Raw genomic sequence first — 21,025 nt, 5'->3', positions numbered from 1 at the left:
ACTGGACACCTTCTCATTTGGCAGTTTAGTGCTACCTGAATGCTTGCCAATTGTCTAAAATAAGAGGATTTGGGAATCCAAGTTGCTGTGGGAAAACCTACTGCACATAGACAAGAGAAATAATCACAGAGTACACAGAAAGCAGTCAAGATCACAACTAAATCACGTAATAAGAACAGTATTTCTTCATCAAATGCAAACATTTCAAATTAAAGTGTGACGGCCCAGAAATCACTAGAGGGCACTGTTTTGCCAGAGAACCAGATTAATGATGCAGCTGTTCCAATTAGATTAATCAGGCTAATTAACCAGCTACAGAAGGGACTGGAGATTATTTTTTCACTATTTTGTAATTGTGATTTTTTTCTAATTTATACTGTCTGGGAATTACAAACTATGGCAAATAAAATGAATATTACATCTGCCACCAAAAATTCAGCTTTACTTATGTCTTAATTTCTTTGTTATACAATATTGTTGGTAATTGTTTTATAGTGATTTGCAATTATGCTCATAATTCTTTTAAAAATATAATATTACTGTGGAAAACAACAGTGGTGATGGAAGTTGGTGCATGTCTAAATTATCTTGACTGTCCAGTATGCCATGTCTTTGATCTGTTTAAAGACATTAATAAAATGATTCTGTTTTAACTTTCTTGATCAGTTTAACATACTAAAATACAGTAAGGGTTGGACAGCATGGTGGTATAATGGCTAGTGGTGCTGTTTCCATTATCTTTAGACACAAAAGTATGATTTGTTGATCTGGGCCCTTGCCAGTTCTCTCCTCAAGTCCCAATTTCCACGAATATTACAAAGATGTGAGTGTTAGAATGAAGTGCAACTTTAAAATAGATATGACAGAGTATTCACATGTGAGTGTGCACCTTGGTGACCAGGTGTGCTACACTACGGCTGGCACAGGCTCCGGCTCCTCAAAACTCTATAACAGCAAATGAAGAATTAGAAAATTGATGGATTGTATGGGTGCACATTTCATTGCATTTGGAATAATAGTATTACTTAAAAGGAAAATGTTCTAGGTCTCTATACAGTATGTATGATAAGGAATGCACAGTACACAAGACTAACCAGAAGTTCAGGGTATGCACTACTATACATGGACCTATTCACATGATTAGTGTAGTTTAGAGCAGGGGTCCCCAACCACCGGTCTGTGACCCACTACCGGGCCGCAGCCGTCTGACAGCCGGGCCGCGAGAGAACTGCCGGCAACGGAGACTCACTCAGACTTTTCAGAACGCTTGGCGGGCGGGGCTTTGCAGCGGTGCAGAGAGAGGAGAGAGACCGAGGTGAGAGAGCATTACAACAAAGTATTGTTACGGTCCCGACAGTTTCCCCATATGACACGAGTCTATAGAAATCGCATTACTACGAAGTACATTCAGCAGATGCTTTCATTACAATGAAGTGACCTTGAAATGCCTGAATGAATCATCCACAGAGCAGTTAGATCTGTGGTCGTAGCTCAGTTGTGCACGTTTGCACAACGATCCCCAAACAGAAACATTGTAAAAAAAATTCTTTCTTCGAACTTTCCTCGTACTGTTTTTTTTTTTTGCTATTCTTGTTTTCTGTGGTTTTCATTGATTCCTTTTGCTTATTGCTTGTCAACATTTGAAAAACATCCATTGGAATTTAACTCATTGTCACCCAACTATAGAAACGGCAGACATGAAAAAAACGATAACAGTGTTAATGTTTGTGATGTGCAATCTGTTGAAATGGCAAATGCAAAGCATATGTCTTTGTTATATGCAAAAAAAGAAGAAAAATCTCAGGTTGCAAACGTATGCGAACTGCTTAATAACTTAATAAAAGAAATGTTATGTAAATTGTGTATAAAATTACCCCCCACACACCCCCCACGACCGGTCCGTGGAAAAATTTGCATCTAATAAAGTGGTCCTTGCTGTCAAAAAGGTTGGGGACCACTGGTTTATAGTATTGGCTCTAAGTAACTTTTCATTTTCAATGACCTCCACGTGAAAAGATGTCTTTCTGTATCTGCATTACTGGCTATGTGATAGATAGATAGATAGATAGATAGATAGATAGATAGATAGATAGATAGATAGATAGATAGACTTTAAAAGAAGGCCAATAAATATTATAACAAACAACAGCCGCCACCCCCAAATGCACGCCAATTTTACTAAAGAGAAAGAACATTTCTAACTTGGCTGAAGATGAAAAGAATTAATAATAACTATAATAAGACCAGAAGTATGTTTTAATCTTGCAGATGGAGCAGCACAGTGGTACAGCAAGTAGTGCCAAAACTTTACAGTTTTTAGACCATGGTTGAACACCAGCCTGAAATACCCGATGTACAAATGTCCTCTGGTTTCCCTGAATTTCTGTCACAATGCAAAGTTTCACTGTTAGACTGAATGGCAATTACAACAAAGTTGACCAAGTATGACTGTGCCTTGAGATGGATGGACATTTTGTTCAAGGTTGGCTTCTCACAAGTGCCCAGCAATGTTAGAATAAGTTCCAAGCTCCTCTGATCAGGTACTTGAACAACTGACTACAGCAATGCTGAATGAATTTTGTGGATGACTACAGAATTCTTGTATGAACCTGTGTTAATGGAATATATGACATTGTCCAATATTTTCTGAACAAAAGTACAGAAGCACATTGTCATTCAAAAAGATCTTTAAGAACTGAGGTTGATCATTTTGCAAGTCACGTTATAGTTATGAGGGTGTTGTATATACTGTAACATGACACATTATTTTACGAAGATGAGCTTTTAGTGTGCCTAGTTTCAGATAGGTGACATGAGCCGGTATTATGATTTATATTTCAGTTTAATGATATTGAGAAACAAGGCATAAACAGATATCAAGATACTACCTTTTTGTTTACAGATATCGACTGAGGGTGGTTAACTGATCTAATAGTTAGCTCAAATGCCTCAGAGTTCTGGGGATGAGGTTACAGTGTATCTTTGTGGATTTTTCTTGTTCTCCCAATGTCCATGTGGGTTCCAGATGCTGTTGCCCTTGTACACCCAAAATACTATTAGAAAGTAAGTGATGGCTCCAAATTAAGAGTGGTATGAGTGAGCATGAATATATGGATGAATACCAATGTCCCATCCAGTGCAGGCTTCTGTACTGAACCTGATGCTGATGGGAAAGGCTCTGGTTTCCATTGCATTGGAGAAAGCCAGTTGTGATGGGGGATGAAAATGGAGAATATTTTAATGACAATGATAAACACTGACAGTTTTTAGTTCAATTTAAACAAAACAACAGAATGTTACCCAAAATATAATGTTTCTGCACTACTAACGTTCTTCAGCAATAGCAGGTGTTAATACTTACTTTGACTTTCTGCTGGTGATGGTAGATTTGCCAAGCAATGTGAACATGCATTGCACACCACTTTCCTGGCTTCTGTAAACCAAAAGATAAAAACATGTTTAAAATAAACACAAAACAAGTTTAGTAGTGGTTTGATCATAATATATACTGATAAGCGACCGAGGATTCATGTCATTGAGCACTATGGGCTCTGCACTAAGGGTGGTGAAAGTGTAAACCCAATTCAAAGGCAAGCAAACACCATTACTGTGGTGGTGCTGATGAAAAATTACAAAAATAATTTACAGAGGTAAAAATGAAATATAGCAACCACAGTACATCATGATGCTACCACACTGAGTGCTTTTCTGAGACGGAAAGCCAACAGAGAAGGACTGTGTGATTCATTTTGTATATACTGAGAAGGCTGAAGCGACAAGATGTTAAGTTAATAATGGTGTCTGTTGTTTCTGAAGCTTCAGATTTGTAATTAATCACTTAGGAATTCTCATCTTTATTGACATTTTTGTTTCATACCTGAATCTAAACATTTCTGTCAGAGAGGGTAACCATAGCAGACAGAAATGCATTTCCTATTCTTTCTATCAAGCAGCAATTCAGGCCTTGACATGTCACTCTAAAAGGCACTATGTAAATGCATGTATTATTATTATTATTATATTAAAGTTATAGTATGGCAAGAATGGATTTTAGAAGCCACACAGTCACCTGTAGGTTTACTATTTATTTTAAACTCTACAATATGCCAGCACCAACATATGTACCAAAGGCATCACTCACAAGGGTAAAAAAAATGGAGCTCACATGAAAGGTATTAAATAAGAGATGCAATTTGACACAAAGGATGTTTTGGGGGGTGTGGGGTGTGGAGTAAAAGATTCAGACTTAAAAAGGAACATATTTAAAGGAAATATGTGACACCACATAACTATACAATTTTGACCTCTTACACACATTTAAATCCTAAAATACTCTACAAACAGCTATGGATGCCTGGACAAGCTGCAAATTGCATTAATGCTACATTCCTTGCAGAGTTTTAAATTTTTTTTTAAACAATGATATATGACTCCTCACAAATTATGGTTAATACGTACAGTAACCATACATGTTCCCAAAGTAAGTTTCGGTAGCTAGGGATTAGTCCGCCAAAGCACCTACCATCAACCGCCATCCAAGTAACAATGCATTAGACCCTCATGGCTCCTCCTGCATAGACATACCCATGTTACTCCTTCAGGCTGTGTCTGTCTGGGTCCCATGGGTAAAGGCCCAACCACCAGGTGCTTGCTGACAAGCTCTCCCCTAAATCTGGCTACAGGGCAAGACCAAGATTACCCTTTTCTGGGTGAGGTTACTGGATCCTTGACGTGACATTTCACAGAAGTCAACATAACATCACTTCACCTAGGACCAATTTGCCTTGGGTGACTCTATCAGGAACAATTGCCCTGGACAACATAACTCCTAAGATCACTGGAACACACAATCCCCTCAACCCCAATAAGGTGACGATCCACTGAGAGATTTTTTCATATTGAAAGTACCCAGTTAAGGTGAATCGGGCATCTGATTAGGATGCCTCCTTCACACCTTCCTGGGGAGGTGTTTCAGGTATGTCCAACTGAAAGGAGACCTTGGGGCAGAACCAGGACATGCCTGACAGATTACATCTCGGATACCCCTCTGGAGAAGTTGGAGGAGGTGGGGCAGGGGGGATGTCTGGGCATTATTGCTTAGATTGCCACCCCCATGACCAAGGTGTGAATAAGTGCAGAAAATGAATGGCAGGATGAAAATGACCATACAGTATCCTCAAATAACTAAAAGAAGATAGATACATTGGATGAACCAATAAGCCCCTAGTGCTTTTATTATGTTGTGCTGCTTTGCATTTTGCACTATGGTGTGAATTAGATTCTGCACTCCACTTGTATCTTTTATTGCACAGGTGCTAGCTTCTTTGCCTTTGAGAGTAAACATAAATAAATAACATGCCTGACGTGCTTATACACTAATTGAGGTTTTAAATGCTTTTGAAACCGAACACAAGTTGTCACCTGTAAGGCACAATCACATTCTAATTAGTCTGCCTTGCTCTTCCCCTGGGAGCCCAGCACAGAGTATATTGGGAGAAAAGCAATTCTTACCCTCAATATGGGTCGGAACGGATCCGTCAGCTGGAAAGAAAAAATGACAGCTCTGTTACACGCCTGTCACTCAAACAAAGCCTCTCATTAACAAACACATATTGCTTCATTATTGCCTAAATGAAAATGTTAAGATTTTACTTTCAAATGAAGCATTCCTCAGGAATAATTAGTTTTTATTTATAAAGTTTCTTGGCTTTTATGACCTGCCATGCGTCAGCTCTGACAAGAAGTTAAGCAAGATTGACGAAACTGTGAGCCATGCATTTTCCTTATGCTATGGGATTGCAAACTTGACAATCCATTATTTTTTAGACACATTTATTGTAATAGAAAGTCAGGGAACAGAATGTATACCTACAACATTGGGTGCAGGGTGGGGAACAACCTTGGATGGGACGAGTCACAGATCAGGGATGTGGATGGAACACCCCAATGGAAAAAGAAATAGACTTGGGGAGGACATAACAGAAACTTGAATATAAAGTCAGCACGCTCCAGTCATGGGTCAGTAGGGCCATTCAGAGCATCAAATTTAAAGATTTGCACAATGAAAGAATCATGATGGAGGATGATTCACCTCAAGTTCTTCAGAATTTAAGGAAGCTGAACAGTGCTACACAACTTCACTTACTCATCACTGGAAAAGGAAACCACCTTGTGCTCCTTAACTTAATGGGCTGCTGTAGGAAGCCTGCAAGCTAAGGCTGGCCAATGCAAGGCAAAGTCACAAAATCAAATTAAACTTACTTTAGTACTTGGTGACTAAGAAAAGGGAAATATCATGGTTTTTCGTTCTTGTCTTTCCTTATAGCTCATATATACAGTATGTGCTCATCCTACTGTCTAAGATCTTCAACTAGACCAAAAAAAGATGAAATGCACATATTTACCCGGGGGTCCTTCTGTAAAAGAGTATGAGGCACTGCTCCAGGCCGTGATCCCACATCAAGGGGATTAGAAGTCTGCAAATACAACAACACTTTTCAGAATTGAGATTAAAGGGTGACATAATTATGGTCCAGGTTGTACACATTTATTTACAGAAAACACTACAATGCAGCAAATGTCTCCTACATGTCAGAAGCTTTACTGACCTGCAACTACCAGCTGATGTTACTTTTAACTCAGATGGTAGTGGTATCTCTACTGGTCCCCACTGTGGGGGCTCTCCACTGTGTAGGGTTATTAGGTGAAAGTTCAATCAAAATTGCAATGCAAGGAAAGACAGAGGCATTTCAGACAGAAACGTAATTAATACTGTGATCATAAGAGAACTGGAACTGTTGTATAGAAAACTTGTGGATATGTCAGACTCCTCTACTGTTACATTTTGTAGCGAAAAATGCAATTTCTTCTACTGTTGGTTCTACAGAAATTCAGATTTTAAGTACTAAACCTAAGGATGCTAATATAACAAGAAAGCCATGAATGCTCCGTTTAATTGGTCACTCTTTAAATTAATATTTGGGACAGGACCAGGTAAAGATATCACACAACAGGGTGGCAGGGTGAAGCCGTCATGTCTTACTGCCACCTTTAAACTACTTCAGGTTAAAAGGCTTTCTGAGGAGACTGCCACTGCAACGGGTTTAAAACATTCTGCATGTCTCATTACACCACATAAACATGGAGGAAACATTTACCTTGGGTTGAAACGCTCCCTGCAGTGAGCCAAAAGGTCCAGTTGGTGGTATCATGGGAGGAATTCCAGATACAGCTGGAGGATAAGAGTGGAACAACTGGAGGAAAACCGAAGAAAAAAAAAAAAAAAGATAATGTGTGACTGATTGGGAAGGGAGGCACAGATATAGAGCTCAGCTTTTCTCCTTCATTTGCTTATTAAGGGGAAAAAAAAAAACCTTGACAGACATGACAGGAAAAGCTATAAATAGTTTGAGAGCCAACCCAAGTACAGGGATGACAAGTAGGCTGATTAATAAAAAATGAAAATTCCTGTGCCCCCCCCCCCCAAAAGATGGGCTAGCTAGCTTTCAGGAAGCAGGGACCCTTAGGTGTGTTTAAAATAAAAAAGAGCAAGCTCAGTTTAGTTGCCACAATGTTCAGCTTAATCAAACAAAACATCTACATGTAATGAATAACTATTTAGGAAAATTACAATAATCATTTGCCCTGCATTCTTCTGTGACAGCTCATTATTCAAATCAAACATTTTTTGTGTCTAATTTACAATTCCATATAGTAAAAGCTTTTAGATCTGTGATGCAAATGTATTTAAACAGGTATTGTCTCAAAGTGTGCTGGCATTTAACAGCAATATTGAAAATAACTAGCTATTAACCTAAAATAGAGCTGATTACAAATGAATGGCAATTAGGCCTCGAAAAGCGTCTGTAATTTCTGATTGCTACTTTTAAGCTATGCGGCGTTGCCAGGCACAATATATCAGGTTTCAAGGCAGGAGAAGGCAATAAAAAATGGCAAGAACAGAAAAAAGGTAAAGAAATTGAATTTTCTCTCCTGTCTCCACCTCTTCCTACCGTATAGCTTTGAATTGACTTTCTTTTTTTATTTCACAATTCTAAGTATGAACTCTAACCCCTACCTAGTTCAGTACCAAAGGCAAGCACTAACATCAGAACTCGACAGCTTTGTCCTGGACCGGTAAAAGACAGGAAAAGCAGTATGGTTATCGAAGATGATCAAATAGGATATTTCTCTCCCTTTTAAGTAAAACCTCATTTACAGTATATCTGTAAGAAAGTTTACAAATGAGAGGTGACCTCGTCTGTGTAGCTAATGGCATATTGATCCAGGTATCTCTTATAGCCACTTCTTGAAAGATACACTTCAAATCACAGGAAATATTTTTCTGAAAAACTCTCAGCAGAAATGTAATTGAGGCCAAGGAGCAGGATGCTCTTTGCAGTTACAATATTACCAGATCAACAACTTTCTCTGTTAGCTGTCATTTTTGGCCCTTTCTCTCGTTGGACATTAGGTATAAGACTTTTTCCAAAGATGACGATACCGTACTGATTTTTGGAGTCAGTTGACTCCAACCGCATTCACATTAAGTTTTTAATAACAGGGACATTTTTTGCATGTCAAGTTTAAGTATTATTCTGGGTTTTAACAAACTTTAATCTACTCTTTTATCAAGTATTCCATACTGTATATTATATTCCTATGACCCTGTATTCGGTTTCAGCGGGTTGGAAAATGGATGGATGGATGGATATTATATTTGATAATGCTTCTAATTAGAACATTAGAAAAACTGGGACGAGAAAAGGCCATTCAGCCCAACAAGCTCATCCATCCTGTTTGTAATAATGAATGAAGAATTCAAGATTTATTCTGAAATTATGTGTAGGTCAATTACTACCACCAATAATCTTGTTTTAACACTAGAAATACTTGGAATTATTAGAAAACTATAATACACCTTCTTAAATATGGATTCCAAACCTGGTGATCCCAATACATAGTCATGAGGCTCTGCATCTTATTCCAGCAGCATTAGGTACAATGAAGGGAACAAATGTTGACAATCGTGCCAATTCATTGCTGGGCACACTCCTCCCAACATATCAATTTAGTGTCAGCAGCATAGCTTTGAGACAAGGAAGCAACCATATTACCCTGAGAAAATCCAGGTGAACAAGGGGAGAATGTGCAGCTTTCACAGGGGATGTGCCGGGATTTCAACTTGGGATCCTCGAGCTGTGAGGCTGCAGTGCTAACCAACATGACACTTTGTGAAAGCTTGTTTTATTAAGAAGCAAAATAGTGTTTCTCAGAATGAGAATTGCTTGACTTCAAACTATTATTGTACACTTTCTTGATGCTGTTCTCTGTGAAAGCTGCTATATACAATGAAAAAAATAATGACTACTTATATAGTAGAAGAATGCATTATTAGCAGTAGGAAAGGATTCAAAACACTTCAAGTTACACAAATTTAGAAACAAACTCACACTGTGTCTGTAGAAGGGATCCACTTTTGTTGGGTATTTGTCAAACTGTAAAATAAAAGTAACAGAAGGGAAACAGAATTACAAATCCATTAAACAAGACATCAAACTCTCAGCATTCAATATACAGAAATCCCCCAGGAGTTTAAGCCATCCTTTTTAACAGAACAATGCTTATGTGAAATACAAATACTATGGTTACCACAGGACTCCATCAAGCCCGGTTGTGTCACACAACTTTAATCTTCTCGAGAGTCCAAGCTTAATAAAAGTGCTGGTCTTAGTCAGACATACTACACAATGGTTGCCCTGTGGTTTCCACCTTTCCAATTAAGTCACAAAATGCTCATATATCTTAAAACTTATATACAGAATATCCATCCGCAAAGAGCCAATGGCCAATTAAAATAGTTGTTCACTGCATCAGTCCAAAAGGGCTATTGTGATTACAGATTTTTAGTACATATGCTCTATTAACCTGCTCCAAACTCTTTGCCAATTCATATTTCTTGTTTTTCTGTATGCCTTCCATGTGTGTGGGGAAAAAATAGAGTACTATGTATTGTGTATGAAGTCTTTTGGTGGTTAGTTTTGCTGTCCCGTTGCTCCACACAGACCTTTTCCCAGTATGATCACGGTGTACATGGAGTCTACATATTATTTGTATGTTTGGATTTTCTTCATGTACACCAGTCTCCTCCTACATCCCAAATATGTCCAGGTTAAGTCAAATGACCTCACGGTAGTGAGTGTAGCTGTGTGCATGAGAGTTCTCTGTAATAGACTGACATGTCATTTTGTATTTCAGCCTTGCACTCGTTTTTGTCAGAGTAGGCTCCTTGTAGTGAATCTGGGAGATGAATGGATGGTACCTTTAATTGTTTGACTGTAATGTTCTTTTTTTTAAAACTGATATTACAATTAAAGACAACATGAATTAGGCAGGGCGGCACGGTGGCGCAGTGGATAGCGCTGCTGCCTCGCAGATGGGAGATCTGGGGACCTGCGTGGAGTTTGCATGTTCTCCCCGTGTCTGCGTGGGTTTCCTCCGGGCGCTCCGGTTTCCTCCCACAGTCCAAAGACATGCAGGTTAGGTGGATTGGCGATTCTAAATTGGCCCTAGTGTGTGCTTGGTGTGTGGGTGTGTTTGTGTGTGTCCTGCGGTGGGTTGGCACCCTGCCCGGGATTGGTTCCTGCTTTGTGCCCTGTGTTGGCTGGGATTGGCTCCAGCAGACCCCCGTGACCCTGTGTTCGGATTCAGCGGGTTGGACAATGGATGGATGGATGGATGAATTAGGCATATATGTCCATACATTCATTCATCATCAAACCCACTTAATTTAGCATCAAACTAAAGACCTACCCTGGAAGAAATGGCAAATTAGTCAGGTGAATACATTCCTGAAGAATGAGTGATCCTTAAAACCGGAATCCTGTTCAAGAAATGATTCCAGAAAAGTGGCAATGTGATATTCATCCATTAAATAACTGTGTTCATTCTGAATGAACTCGTACGTGAACTTGAATTACTCTCACGGACATTACATACATTTGCAAACAAACATACACGCAATATACTGTATACCATGCCCATCGACCAGATTAGACATAAAACAGCTAAAAGGGCTTAAAATGAGAGGGCTGTACTCTTTTTACCTATTGCTGAGTGTTTGTTCCCTCACCACCTCCTATCCTATACAATAAATGATTCTGACAAAAAAAGAAGCACCGCCAAACAGCTTAGCAAACAATGTTTGACATATTAAAAACATCTTTGGTCTCTCAACATAATAAAGCAATAAAGCAGACTTTATTGCGGCTACTTCCAGACAACTGTTTCGAAATGCAGCTGTTCACTGCTATTGTGACATTTCAGAAGGTTTCGATTTTTGCTTTTTATTTTTTTTAATCAGATAAAATCCTGCCCTAAGACCAACCTCTAAATATATATTCTACATTTTACTAGCGGGAGTATTTCAAAAGTAGAAACTTTATAAAAGCCTCAAGCCTTCATTTAAACAAAACAATTATGAGTCTAATAAGTCTGTGCAAACCTACCAAACATCAGACATTCCTAAATTTAAAAGGCACCTCAGAGGCCTGGCATTAAGGCCTGCTATGAAGCAATGCTACTTGAAATCTTTACTGGTTGCTCCAGTTGTGGCTATCCAAACCCCCCCCCCCCCCCCGATCTTGGAGAGACCATTTGTACTATTTTATGACATTTAGAAATGAGACATGACTTTGGATTTTCTCCTGCTGAATGATGTGAGATACATGCTACACTGCTGTCGTATGCCTTTAAGAGGGATCACAGTGGAGTAATTATGTGCATTACTGAATCAAGGGAGGACTGGATTAAAACATTCCAATGGTTGGATTTGTTTCGCATGCCGCAATTTGCTGATCTAAGTTGTTAAGTAAAAACAGGTGTCTTTCTGCTGCCCCATAATTGTATTTAGTATTCTCAGAGTACTTGAGGAGATGCCATTCCTTTTGTTTATCTTTTGCTTGTTACAAGGCTGCAGTTTTTCAATAAGCAAACACAGGTGCACATGATGGATTCCCCTTAAAGAGCTCATAAATTATCATTTTTCACCTGTCTCTTCCCTTCGGGAATAAGCTGTCTTTTCATTATTATATTGGCAAAATTAAAACAGCAACCTCTAATTAGCTCTTGATGACAAACTGCATAGTCTAGTGTGTGAAAGCGATATGCATGTTCACTGCAGTTTTGGCCACTTCCTGCTCCTGCGTTTGCCAGGTTAGGGTCATAGGAAGTATGAGCCCATCCTGGACAGCAAAGTGCCCAAGACAGAAAGTATGTCTTGGAATTTTTTTTTATTTTTCTTAGCGCAACCCCTCATTCCTCTACCAGTCCTTTGCAGAAGACCTACACAAAAATGAGCAGTGCAGTTATACTTCATTTGCAAAGCACCACAGAAGGAAATGAGTTAGTGGGGTAGTATGGGGAGGTCAGGTCACCTACTGACACACCAGTCCTCAAAGATGCTTTGCTAACTGTAAAGAAATATGGAATTGAAACACATATCAAAGTAAGAATATGATTAAAGGTGTAAAAGAGATTCTAATTAAAAGTGTGAGTAATGAAAGGTTGCAGGAACTGTATCCTTCCAGGAACAGAGAAGACAACTCTTATGTTGTGAAATTCATAAAGAAATTAACTAGGCCTGCGGGTACACCTTCATCACATACAAATGTTAACATTTACCAACACCTGTGTCACCTCCACAATGCAAAAACAGTTCAACAGTTCAACACACAAATGGAGCAAGGCAGTGCACAGTTCTGGCTTGTAATTCATGGCCAAACTGAAGCTAGGATAGTGGGATTACAGTAGTTTAAGCCTAAGCATCCTGACAAGTGGTTTTAGTGTTCAGGTGAAAGCAACACTGCCTCAGTAAAAGGAGTATGCCTCCATCCTTTGTTGTCATATTTCTCAGCATTCACATTGTAATTGGGCTTCAGTGGTACAAAGTGATGTCTCAGCAACATTGCTGAGGCTCAAATAGACCAAGAGGGACAATCACTCTTCTGGTCCACAGGCAGGCACCTAGCTTCTCAGGAGTCATATAAGCCCAAAACACAGAACCGTGACTGACACATGCACTGATATTTGTAAAGGACACTCCCAGGTGACACCAAACAAAGTTGTGTTCTACTTATCCTCACATTTCTGCCTGGGGTACGCACCATAGGAGGTGCAGGCGTGGGCATGATAGCCGAAGGCGGGATGGCGTGGGGGAACGGCGTGAAGGTGTGCTGGTGTGTATGCTGATGCGTGTGCTGGTGCTGATGTTGATGCTGGTGGAATTCTGTTCTCAGGTAGGGCGGAGGCCCCAGAGAGGCGCCACGGTCTGCACTCTGCGAAGCCAAAAAACGTGTATTCAGTTCCTGGCGCAGCAGGTCTTGCTCTGGAGAATTAGAAGAAAACATTTTTTATTAGAAGAAACAAAAGCAGAGTCAAATTATCCACACTGTAAAATATACACAAATATAACCTAAACAAAGAGATACACAACAGAGACACGAACAGATTGACCAAAAACTAATAGAAAGACTGATAAAATAACATGAAGGCCATTCAGTTAAGAAAAGTGCAATCAAGAAAAACTCCAAAAATTCTTAAAAAATACTTTTTACGGAATTTATCATGACAATTCTATTTGTATCATCATCATGATTATATGCCATGTGTTGCGATGTGGGTGATCATTGTCTTCCTTCTGTCTTTGTTCTGAAAAGTTCTAATATTCTTCTTAAAACTTTTGTCTGACCATCCTGTGATGTAACTCAAGAATGTCATGTGCTGTTGACCATGTCTTCACTTTCCTTTTTTTCTGTCACTGCAAGAAGTTTAAGACTCTCTTAACCCTGCAACATGCCCTATAGATTGCAGCTGCTGTTGCTGTTTCCTGATTGTTGTCCTCTTATTTAGGCTTTTCACAAAGCTTCCTCATTTGTAACTTGGTCCTTCCACAATATTTTGATTTTCTACTCAAAACTTCGAGTTTACCATCATTTTGCTTCGAAACTGTCCAACGTTCACTTCCATATGCTAGCGTGAAATAAACATCAAGATAATTGTTTTTCAGAAGCTACAGCCACAATATACTGAGCCTCAATGACACTAAAGTTGTAAAATTACTTTTTGCATCCTTTCTGTTCCAGAGAACTAATTTTAGCATTGCTGAAATCATTATACAGTATATGTAACAATGATTATTAGTAAGACTATCTCTGAAATTAAAAAGTCAAAAAAAATTTTGAAAACAACAGCATACCTGAATAGGTGCTCCCTGCTGGGTGTCCAGGAACTGGAAGGGTGTTTGACGTTAGTGGAGGTGGTGGTGGTAAGGCCGCTGGCGGCGCAAACATATTGGGGGGTGGAGGGTGTGGTGACGGTTGTAGGGTGGGGGGGAAGCTATGAGGGGTGGTCTGGTGTGGAAGTGACAGGGGGAAGGCTGTAGGGGGAGGAGGAGGAGCGGGAGGGGTAGGGAGATGATGGTGTAGGTGTGATGCTGGAAGAGGTTTTCCTGGTGTACTGCTTCTACTGCTGCTGCTGCTGTTGGTGGCAAAGAAGAAAAGTCCAATTAGAATACTGACCTTTGAAAATGATATTCAAGAACCACAAAACACACCAAGGAACCCAATACATTCATTTATCCATTTTATAAACTATTACAGGGTCTAAGGAAGCCTTAGCCTAGCCTGGCAACACTCTGGGTGGGAGACACACACGACTATAATCACTCAACTTTATTAAAATGACCAGCAGGAAATTCTTGTAGCTAGGAAGAAAAAGCACAATCAAAAATGGCAACAAGTTGGAATCTGGTAGATACTTTTTTTAACTGATTATTTTTTTTGCAGTTATGATTCAGGACCTTAGAACGGTAAAAAATCTAGACATACTTTAAAAGAGTTTTTTGCAGCTTAATGCCTTAAAAAATAATCAATAAAAAGAGTGTGCCCAAAAATGAAAATCTCAAAAAATAAAGCTACATAAATTGTTATAGATGTAATTTATAACTTCTTATTCTACTAATTTCATAATGCTGCATCACACATTCCTTTAGCAGTTTTATTAAAATGCTTTCTCTGAGATGAATCTTTACTGATTATACTCATAACTTTGAAGTTTACTAAACTTGATAAACAAAGTTTGATAAACAAATTTCTACTGTAGTAAAGTCCAGTTTTTACCAACTGAGACAAATCTCAAAACTAAAGTCTTCTCTCTCACAGAAGGACTTGGAAGCAGTCGTTCATGCTTTTATCACATCTCGGCTAGACTATTGTAACACCTTAAATGTGGGATTGGCCAAATCTGCTCTGTTGCGCTTTCAGCTGGATCAAAATGCAGCAGCTCGATTTTTAACTGCTACTAGAGGAAAGGATCACATTTCTCCTGTACTAGTATCTCTCCCCTGGCTACCAGTGAGATTTCGTACTGATTATAAAATTTTGTTGTTTGTTTTTAAAGCCTTGCATGGTGTCACTCCAAAATACATCTGCGACCTCCTTCATCCCCACTTGGTACTGAGGTCATCTGGACAACTACTCCTCATAGTTCCAAGATCTTGGCTGAAGTCTAGGGGAGACAGAGCTTTCTCAGTTGTTGCTCTTAGGTTTTGGAATGATCTGCCTCTCCACATCAGGTCTTCTTCCTCTATCGAGGTTTTTAAAATTTGGCTTAAGACCCACTTCTTCTCTTCCACCGTTCACTGTGTGTATGGGTGTGGGAGAAGGTGTTTACTGATCATTTTACTAATCTGTTCTTATACTATTGTTTTTATTGTGTTAATTTTATTACCCCTTTGTACAGCACTTTGGCTCAACATCTGTTGTTTTGAATGTGCTTTTATAAATAAATCTGATTTGACTTAACAATTCAAACATATGTAGACAACATCACACAAAAAATAAACTGAATTGAAAATGTATGGAAGGGGGACAGTACCCCTTAAACAGCATGTGCCAACCTGAGGGCACAGTATATGGGCAAAATCCAAGATACCAAAACAGATAATAAGAATAGCGTGGAAAAACCTATATAAGTTCAGTCTCCCATATCTCAGAGGCAAGTAGGCTGAAAAGACAATCTTCAAGATCTTGTTAGTAGAGTCAACTACAAATAGCTATCATTGGTGCCTCTCATGGCAACATCTGTAGAAATTATTGGTTGACAACAATGATAAAGGAAACTGTCAAGGTAAAAGGGAATATCAATGTAGCAGGAAAGTAATGGCACATCATAAAAGCAATCACTTTGACAGTGGACATAAAAAAATTATACAGTACATGGAATGATTTTGGGCAAAGTCATGGAGAAAGACTTAGAATGCATCAAAGAAGTGTTGGAACTTCATTCAATGACTCAAGATGGCATGAAACAGGAAGTTATTCCAAGCTGTTTTTTTGGAATGGTAGAAATGAGCTCAGAGCATCTAAGTAGGACGGAGTTCATTCTTGGTTTTACCGTCAGCGGTCAAAGTATGTTCATAGTGACAAGGCAGCAAGTGTGTATGTGGCCTAGGCAGGAATGCTACAAGAACTCAGGTTTGTTCTTCTATCAAAGTGGTTTTGAATATGGGCACAGTAACCTTGGATTAGCAATATGGGATGGTGGTACCAGAAGATATTTTCCAATAACAGGTATTATACCTTTGGGAAAGTTTAAGCTGAGTACTGGAACTGAGACTTCAGCTCATACCTTATCCTTTGGAGCAGACAAAATAATTATTAGAGTAAGTTGTTATTATTTGGTACAACTCATGGATGAGTACTTTCACAGATATCTAGGAGAGGACAGAAGCTTGCCAGTACTCTCTACACCTGTGTACTGTTGATATATAGAAGGCCCAGCACCCCAGATTATCTTGTAGTAACTACTGTATCTCTATAGAGATCTAGAATGGCATTTGGTCACTGAATCTGCTGAACTAGACTTGGGTCTACATTTCTGGAATTACGCACCATCTTGTCTTCACATATATTAGTAATTTGTCTGGATATGCTGTGAAGAAATATTTAATTTGGGGACCTGAGGATCACACATCTGCTGTGTGTTTGGATACAGTTGTCTTTTCTGACTAGTGTGATCACTGGTGTACATTGAAGAAGTCTATTATTTTAATTGGCACCTCCTAATCTAAGGTTCTCATGATACTGTACAAAAAAAGCATTTCTTGCTTGCTACAAGTGGGGTGAGGCAACACATGTAAATGCTGTACTATGAACAGAACTTAATAATAGCTTGGAGTCTTTTTCATAAAATAAGTTCTCACACACGTAAGCCACAGGAGCAACTTTTTGACTTTGAGCAGGTAGCAAAGTCAGTGAAGGATGATGCTAAAATTTAGTTACTCATCACTTCTACAGTATGCTGTTTCTCCTAGTGTGGAGATGACTTTACCGGAGAACACTGATGTTACTTCTGCCCTTTTCCCTATATAAACCAAGGAGCACACGTAATTCTGCTTTCATTTTAGACCCTGATCCCCTGAAGGACAGATCTACTAGCAGACAGGCTAAGATAACGAATATTTAAAGGACCATTGGTCCATCCATTTTTTTGTTTATGTATTTCCTCATCAAAGGAACCTTCAGTTAATTAAGTAGGGATTCTGCCTTGGTGCCCCAAAACCTTCATGCCCTCTCTAGCCTTTTCCTCTCAAAAGGTATTGGCGATGTTTTGAATTCAGTATATTTAGGGTATACTTTTTCTAGGATACTCTATATTATGATTAAAAGATTGACAATTAAACATTTAAAGAGTTTATTGTTTCAAGAGTCTGATCCGCTGAGATAAAAAAAGATATTCTATATAAAAATATGTTGTCTTAAAAGAATAATAGTTCTACTGAATTACTTAAATCTTGCTTTACTTCAAGTAAAATTATATGCTAGTAAATTCTTTGCAGGAAGTCATCACTGTTTTGATGCTTCCTATTAATGAATATCTCAGAAATATTTATGTTTCCATCCATTTCACTTCATTCAGTCCATGTTCTAGGTGCTTAGAGCTAATATCAGAATGCAAGACTAAAGAGTGCAAGTCAATAATCAATAATAATTAAAAACGATATACATATTAAATTAATTTAGAATGTGCTACCTTAGTGTTTTTGCCATTCAATATTTTAAATCTTCTTATCTTATGAAAATAACAGTTATCAGTTAAATGAGCAAATTGGAGGAAAAAAGTCTCGAAGGATTATTTATTAGTTCTGAAAAATGAACTGATTACCCGTGTCATGAGAACAAAATGCTTAATGGGCTGATTTCATGAAGACAGATCTTGTATTATTTCAAAGTAATCATTTAGCATCTCTCATTAAATATTGATTATTTCAAGGCAACAATTTGTATTACTTTGAAGTATCTATACTGTATGAATAAGAAATGTTTATTGAAACAATACATCATTCCCAGAAGGCAGCAGCTGCTCATATGCAAAGGTCGATACTGTGCTGCCTTCCTTTGCACTGTCCTACCCAACAATCAGGAAAATATTTCTAATGTTGTGATAATATTTACTATAGAATAATGTAAATACTCGGTATTTTGGCAAAGTGAGTGTTCACTTTGTTGTCTGTAGATGCAGCAAATTGTTGGTAACATGCAATACATTATAAGGGATCAATTTCTTAAATTGTGTGGTAGATGACATTTATAATGTGCACTTGCGTCAAGTATCCAGGCATCCTCTTCAAGCTTAAAAAAGCCGATGTTTTGCTCAGCAATAACACATTTAACCATTATTGTGCTCATTGGGTAACAACGTCTAAATAGGGATTATGAACTTAGTTAACCATAGTACAGAGACTGGTACAGACTGAATGTGAAAACAGCCACTCAAATCAAACAGGTACAAGACCATTAAAAAGTATAGTGATATGCTATAATTCAGTGTTTAATGTTAATATTCAGTTTATACTATGAATATGAAAAGGAAAACAGGGCTGCTCATATTACAGATGGTATATTATTAATAGTTTGCTCTTACTACTCCCAGTTTTTTCTGTCAATAAGATATTAAGTCCATTTGGGAAATAAAGGTTTTTAGTCAAACTAATGGAGATTGAATTCTCACGGATGCAGAGAAGGGTATCGCTTTGTTCGTTAGCTAGTGCCTGTTAACTGGAAGTGGGTACTTACAATGAATGGCACACATTGTTTGTTTTAGACTAAAATAGATTGGTTGCACAGGGTAAGATATTATAGGATTCATTACTTTATTTTACGAACAGTGTATCCCCAATATGGTAAGACACCGTTATAAAGGGCACTTGGGTACGCTGAGCAAATACTGTATCTTCTTTATATGTCACACACAGGAGCAACTTATTTACTGTTAGTCACACCCATTCCTGTTTACTGCAAATTACCTACTGTTGAAAATGGTATTTTGGTTTAAAATAACATCTAAAAAACATTAAATGAGCATTCTCGAAATTCACTTTTTATAGTTGTTTACAGTTGTGAGTACGCAAAGCCGGCAATTTGAGAAGTCATGAGATTGTACCCAAGTGTACTGTACCACTGTGACATTCTTTTCAGTTAATAAAGTTAATAAAGCTATTGAGTTAATAAAGCTATTGTAATAATTATAACCTAATTGTCTTTTTCCATATGAACAAACCTATATTTCTCCGCCGCTGTATTTGTCCTTCCACTAGATGGTGCACCATAAACATTAACACTGCTCTTACACACCCCATACCAAATGACAGATAACAGAGACAAATGGGTAGTGTGGTGCACTGCAAATGTTAATACTGAGGTCTCTGTTGATTACTTAAATTTCAACCCATCTTAGATGGGAAGCACAGCTAGTTTGATGTATAAAGGCAACCAGCACTGGACTTGGCAGACCCATCCTTTCTCATGATCCTACTCCAAATTAAGCAGTTCTCAGATAGTGGAAAAATGACTAGACCCTAAATCTAACATAAAAATAATACTTTTTCCTCTTGTGAAACAGATGATTTCCATAACTAAACCATTTCTCTTGGGACACAAAATTGTTTTCCTGAAATATAAAATCGTTTTCATCAGATTTTCCATCATTCAAAAGAGTAATTTATTATCAGTGAAATTTACTATAAAACAATTTATTATTAGATGGCAGAGATTTAGAGTCCCAGTTGGAATGATTTATTTCATGGGAGCAATTCAGTGTCTACTGAGCAAGATAATTTTGTAAGAATAAATCACTATATCATAGAGAGCATTTATTATTTTGAAGGAAAAATTATGTTATGGAAATAAATTAATGCTATGTGGAAGCAATTTAGTATCTCAGAGAGACATACTTTAATTTATTATTTCATAGGGATGACTTCATGTCACAAGTGGAATGATATATGATATCACTGGAATGGCTCAATGTCTCCTGAGGAAAATACAGCACCTCATTTGCACAAAACAAGAGAGATCATTCTCACAAAATAATAAATCGTTTTCATTAGACAGCAAAGTCGTTAGCAGGTGAAAATAAATCATTCCTGCAATATATTACATTTTTCACAGTGGTTATCAATGAGAAATAAATCTTTCTCCACATGGACAATAAAGTAATAATACACAATACTCAAAAGACATTGAATCTTTCCCATAAAATAAAAAAAATCATTATGTAGTGTTAAATTATTCTTACCAAATAATGCACTGTTCTTCCAGGTTAACAAACTGAGTAGAAAATGCTACAACATTCAGGTCATGTACTAAATCAGAGCTACTAAATGATGACTTTCTTTGTGTGAAAGCTTTCCTAATTGTAGGCTATACAAAATGTCAAACTGGTTTCGTGTTGTTTAGTTTTCTACAAAGATGTCCCATTTGAAGTGATGCATTGACCTACAGGATGACAGTTTGGCTTTGCGTTTGGTATAGCAGCAGCATGAAACTTACACATTTGTGTTGCATCTCTACACCACAATTGTGTGGTCTTCTGCACCTTAGCTTGTTGCAGCAAAATATACATGTACCATGACTAAAGTAGTTATGAAGTAGTCCACTCTGGGTATGGGCTTTGCATCATAAGCAAA

At 38.0% G+C, this 21,025-nt stretch overlaps 1 protein-coding gene across 7 annotated transcripts in view; it reads right to left on the bottom strand.

Moving 5' to 3' along the window:
• auts2a (activator of transcription and developmental regulator AUTS2 a) overlaps positions 1 to 21,025 on the bottom strand; it is a 1,241,941-nt gene that overhangs the window by 26,013 nt on the left and 1,194,903 nt on the right. For 5 of the 7 annotated variants that reach the window (XM_051930723.1, XM_051930718.1, XM_051930721.1 and 2 more), the window contains 7 exons: positions 14,255 to 14,535; positions 13,143 to 13,384; positions 9,453 to 9,497; positions 7,158 to 7,253; positions 6,405 to 6,476; positions 5,512 to 5,541; positions 3,362 to 3,433 (listed from right to left, as the gene is read on the bottom strand). In XM_051930723.1, coding sequence (XP_051786683.1) covers positions 3,362 to 3,433; positions 5,512 to 5,541; positions 6,405 to 6,476; positions 7,158 to 7,253; positions 9,453 to 9,497; positions 13,143 to 13,384; positions 14,255 to 14,535 — 838 coding nt within the window. The remainder of the gene's footprint in view (positions 1 to 3,361; positions 3,434 to 5,511; positions 5,542 to 6,404; positions 6,477 to 7,157; positions 7,254 to 9,452; positions 9,498 to 13,142; positions 13,385 to 14,254; positions 14,536 to 21,025) is intronic. The other 2 variants (XM_051930719.1, XM_051930722.1) reach the window with 2 other exon arrangements.

This window comes from Erpetoichthys calabaricus, chromosome 8, assembly GCF_900747795.2.
Source record: "Erpetoichthys calabaricus chromosome 8, fErpCal1.3, whole genome shotgun sequence".
Taxonomy (NCBI): domain Eukaryota; kingdom Metazoa; phylum Chordata; class Cladistia; order Polypteriformes; family Polypteridae; genus Erpetoichthys; species Erpetoichthys calabaricus.
The sequence above is the reverse complement of the archived record's forward strand: the minus strand, read 5'-3'. Positions and strand labels throughout refer to the sequence as shown.